General features: G+C 37.4%; 1 protein-coding gene across 1 annotated transcript; it reads right to left on the bottom strand.

The window, feature by feature from the left end:
- Positions 1–821: 821 nt before the first annotated feature.
- On the bottom strand, positions 822–2,065 carry LOC137619761 (tripartite motif-containing protein 75-like). Its single transcript, XM_068350066.1, has 2 exons — positions 1,131–2,065; positions 822–896 (listed from the first exon to the last, which is right to left on the bottom strand). Exons 1-2 carry the CDS (start codon positions 2,034–2,036, stop codon positions 822–824), a joined length of 981 nt encoding a protein of 326 aa, XP_068206167.1. The 5' UTR covers positions 2,037–2,065.
- Between the last annotated feature and the right edge of the window lie 2,869 nt (positions 2,066–4,934).

Here is a 4,934-nt window from a genome sequence, read left to right as displayed (position 1 = left end):
AGTTGTGTATGCTTGGAAAGACATACAAGCTCTTTTGAGACACCACATTTCAGATACTCTATGTAAGGGAAAGAGCATCGACCATTGAAGCCTATTTCTTCAGTAGTTAAATCAATCAGATTCTCATTAGAGGCCTCCAATATTCTAGAATTTAAAGAATTTGCTTTCATTTGTTCATCTTGCATGGCAGAAGCGTTGCGATTTCTCTTCTCCATATCCCATTGTCTGACATAAATCGGAGATCTATCTAGCAAACAGTACCCTGTGTCACCAGTGGTTACCCAATTATTCTTTATCTTTGAAGATATTTCCTTCCACTGTGAGGTTTCCAACAGGTATTTTAGATTCCTTGCTATCACTACTTCATCCTAAAAGGATTAAAAAGCCTCGTGGTTAAGATATCGTAGAACATTCCTTTTTGCAATTATGAGAATTTCAAGCCAAAATTTAATTTTTATATCCAAATTGCCGAGCAGCAATGAAACTAATGTTCATCAGAGGAAAATGGTCAAGTTCATTAAATATATTTTATTTTTTTAGTTTTTTTTTCATTTATTTATATATTTTTTTTTTTTACCAAAATAATTTTGAAGGATACTCGCCCTTCATTAAACTTACTCACACGCACACTTTTCTTGCAGTCTTCATTCACCCTCTCCTACTTCAATGAAATGTATATATAACAAAATAAAATCTAACATCTATATTACATAAAATCAAGAAAATTATGAATGATTCAAAGAACAATGAGTAACGATAGTCCCATCAATAAGAAAAAAAGACCTTTACCTTCGATGAAAGAGTAGTGAATCCATTAGTCTTTATTTTATGGGGCTATTATCTGAAGAAAGGCAATCCCTAAGAACAGCCAAGGCTGTGAACGTAGATTTTTGTAGCTGGAAAGAGATAATTTGGTTTAATTCTTTAATATATAAAGACCTCTGAAGATACAACTGCATTTCCTATTGTTTTATAAAAATTCAATACTATGGCACGTGTGTTTCAACGGAGCTTGACATCTCTACAACAAAAGCTTTAACTATAACTAGTGGTTTATTATTCATGATCTGTAATTCATTAAAGAGATATTATATCAACAAATTTTATAACACACCACAGACACAGCTTACCACCTCTGAGTATGACATTTCTTCACTTAGAAGTGTAATGTTTGGGTTGTGCCAATCCAAAATTCTACTCTGGCAGATCTTGGCTCGATGACGAGCTAAAAGAACCTTTTCTAATGTCTGAGCTTCCAACAGTTGCCTTTGTGACTCAAGAAGTGTCAGCAAATTAGAAAGCCCGTCAGTAAGACAACTCTTGATGGTCTCTGTCTGTCTCTCGATATCTATCTTGGCCTTTTTGAGCTTTGATAATAGTCTCTGTAGATCCTTGATAAGTGCTCCACTGTTTTCTCTCATGCCCCTAAGAGCCAACTGCTTCACACAGTATTTCTCGAAGTGGTTATCAAACAGCTTGATAGTCTTTTTTAAGCAAAGGTCTCCCTCTAACTTTAGTTCCCCAAGAGCTTCACCAATGGTTCTAATTTCACACTGAGATGATGGGTGATCAATCACAATGCAGTCATCACATATCCATTCTTTGCAACTTTTACACCAAAATGTGCAGTGCATATCATGGTTCTCACATCTTCCAGCAGGGAGAAGTAGTTCCTTAAAAGATTGAGCATTTTCAATTTTGTATTCAGGAAGAATTTTTGGGGATTTTTTCTCAATGTTAGAATGATTTGGTATATCCTTACAAAGCGCTGGTAAAGTCTTCAGATCTGTATCTTTCTCATCCCGTGAATAACTCTCGGCTTTAATAATTTCCAACAGGGTATAGTTGACAGGTATTGAATTTACATTTCTCGAATGGTGTTGGCAAATGCACGTTGGGCATTTGCAGTTACTTCCTTTGAAAAATTCACAAACACATGGGGTACAGAAGGTATGACCACAGGGAAGGACTAGAGGTTTCTTGTCCTCGTCTCCCATGCACCCTCCACAGAACTCGCAAGAGAATAAAGGATTCATGCTGCAAGAAATAGGGATCGTTATGTTAATAACAATAAAAGAGTTTGATATAAAGGAGCACACAGTGACATTAATAACAATAAACAATAAAAACATTATCAACATTAACAATATTATCAATAATAATAATAATGATAATAATAATAATAATAATAATAATAATAATAATATACTGAAAATCATAGCAGCCAGAGTGACAACTAATTAACATATCCCTAGGATAAAAATTATGTATTTTTCTGTATAACTCCAATCACACCAGAAACATTCCAATATTCATAATTTGCAGATAGGAGGTGAATAATCATTAATGTAATTTCTTTACTTTAATGAAGAGAATATCACAAATTTAAAAAGCAATGGTAATTTTCTCAACATTATAAACCTGGGACATTTAATAGGAGTATAACTTCAGCGAAACTGGAACGGTCATTTAAAGTTTTAAAGCGGATCGTAGTAGTAGTTGGCTCATGGCAGGTTTACCTCCCCCACATACCCAATAGTGTAATCATCACTTTGGCCTCAGCCTAGGACTTGTGGGCTGGACGAGACAGGAAGTTTAACAAAATGCTATCAGGTTTTTATGGTTTGGAAAAACAAAAATAATTTTTAAAATCTTCAACCTTTAATAAGAGACTTTAATTAGGACACCTATTCTGAAGAAGAGGGAATCCCCTAAAACCAATACAGCAGGTTTACTAACCCTGGGAATATCAATGCCTGTGGTCTGGTAGAGGAGCAAAAGTGACGACTTACATCAAACTCCTCATAATCTGAGCATGAAGATGTCAATAGTATTAGACCTGATCCCTACCACGAGATTCGTTATCGGTCGTTGGAGAGCCTATCTTCATAAGTATACTGTATATTAATGAATGGTCCTTATGAGAAATGGAGAAAAATAGGTTGCCTACATTTCATCAACCCTGTCCTTCATCTGGGAAGATGGGAGAGTTACTTCAATAAGCAAAACTTTTCTTATAAAGAAAAGTTACTTGGGAGTGAAGCTCTACTGCATCTAGCGTCTGATCAAATATCTAGCTGAGAGACTCCTTCATACCAAAGAGGGGAAAAGATAGAGGAAAAGGTAGTCTACTTCTTGATATATGTTGCTATCTCAATCTTAACCAAGAAGCTACTTTCCCTTTAAGGAGCTAGGTTTACCATTTAACTTGTTGAGTTATCTGGGGACCAGTCGATGGCAGAAAGCAAAGGTGGTCTGTTGTGCTAAACTCCCACCTTCAACCCTAGTGCCACTGACAGGTTCCTCCTGAAAGTTAGGGTAGTTGTGATATCCTTGACTTTATATGCTCATCACTGGATAGTAATTGCGCAATGTCAATGGATCAGCACGACTGAAGTATAAAGACTCAAAAGAACCAATGTTCTTGAATATATTTATCTCTACCCTTTAGACTTAGGAAAGTCTTCAGTGCTCTACAAGTGAACTTGAGATCACTAAGAAGCATCTCCTTGTCCTAACAGGACAGAGGATAGAAAAACTTTGCACCCTACATGCATGATATTATCATTGTACCAGGCTGGAAGATGGTTCTCGGATACAAACTTCAAAAAAGGGGAAAGGAAGGCCTTCCTCGGTTAAAAATGAATCGTGATGTATGAAATATCATGTAGTAAGCTCATGGTAAATGGTGAGGTCGAGGCTTGTGAGTAGTCTAGGGGATAAATTCTATCTAACACCTGATCAAGGGTCCAGGAGGGTCTGCTTGAGAGACCTGAGGACTTGAATTACATCCCAAGGAGCTTCAGTTCCTGAAGAGGGAAGATAATTCAAATCTGCTCCTGATGCCACTAGTATTTCTACCAGTACTTTGGAAGAATGATATTAGTCAATCTGGATGCTACCAGGTGTTTAAACTAAAATCATCTAGAGATTTTTACGTAATTGGCAAAGCAGGTGACTGGGTGCAAAGGCTAAGGTATCTAGTAGAGCTGGTGTGTTGGAAAGTGACCCAAATGCTGCAGACTTGCTAAGAATGAAAGAGCTGCTACTTGAAGATTTGATAGACCTGAAGTTCTGGATCAGCCAGAAGGCGAACAATTCCTTTAATGGAGATAACCAAAGTGTATGTAGCCTTTTTTCTACATATGAAAGTGAAAAATCTCTGATCCCATTTCGTGCCCTGGTGATTCAACATATCTGCGAAAATCTTTCCATAGCTAGAATGGATCTTTTGTTCAGCTCTATCCCATTTTTTGGCTGCCCAGGTGTGTATCTGCTTGCCCAGCCACAAAGGGTCTGTGAAACTGACCTTAAATAGTTCCCTTTGGTTTGTAGTCTCGTCACAAAGGTGAATTTTTGTTCTTCAACGCTACTGGGTAGCTAGTTAAAACCTGCTGGGAAAATAGCAAAAAGCATTATTGGGACTTCCGTAAAGTTGAAAAGCGGGTATTTTACTTCCGATAATAACCTCCCCAATTTGTTAATTTATGCCTACTTTATACGTGCCTCATTCACCTTGGATTCATTAGAAAACGGCAGGATTTCTGGAGACTGGGTCAGAGTGGAACTCCCCTAAAGAAACATTCGTCAATCTTTCACCAAAGCTTGTCCTCCCTTGTTTCCTGTTCCAATGAAACCAGAAGGATGGTGCAGAGGCTATGGCACTAAGTAAGACTATAAAACAATAGTTTGATTTGGAAGTGTCCTCCTAGAAGAGATGCTTACCATATCTAAAGAGTCTCTTCCACCCTTACCCAGATGAAAGTAGCCGCTGAACATTTACAGTGTATTAGTTAGACCCTTGAAAAAAGAACTGTTTGGTAATCTTGGTGTTGTCAGATGTACGAGCACAGAGGATAATATGTAAAGAATAGGCCAGACCATTTGGTGTAAGTGTAGGCAAGAGGAAAAGGAACCGTAACCAGACAGGATCC

Source organism: Palaemon carinicauda, chromosome 26 (assembly GCF_036898095.1).
Source record: "Palaemon carinicauda isolate YSFRI2023 chromosome 26, ASM3689809v2, whole genome shotgun sequence".
Taxonomy (NCBI): domain Eukaryota; kingdom Metazoa; phylum Arthropoda; class Malacostraca; order Decapoda; family Palaemonidae; genus Palaemon; species Palaemon carinicauda.
This window is presented reverse-complemented; position numbering and strand designations above follow the sequence as displayed.

Excerpts from the sequence above, each read along its gene's own strand:
- LOC137619761 (XM_068350066.1), bottom strand. The coding sequence starts at position 2,036 with ATGAATCCTTTATTCTCTTGCGAGTTCTGTGGAGGGTGCATGGGAGAC. Across the intron at positions 897-1,130 it reads AAATGTCATACTCAGAGGTG|CTACAAAAATCTACGTTCAC; the intron begins GTAAGCTGTGTC and ends ATCTCTTTCCAG.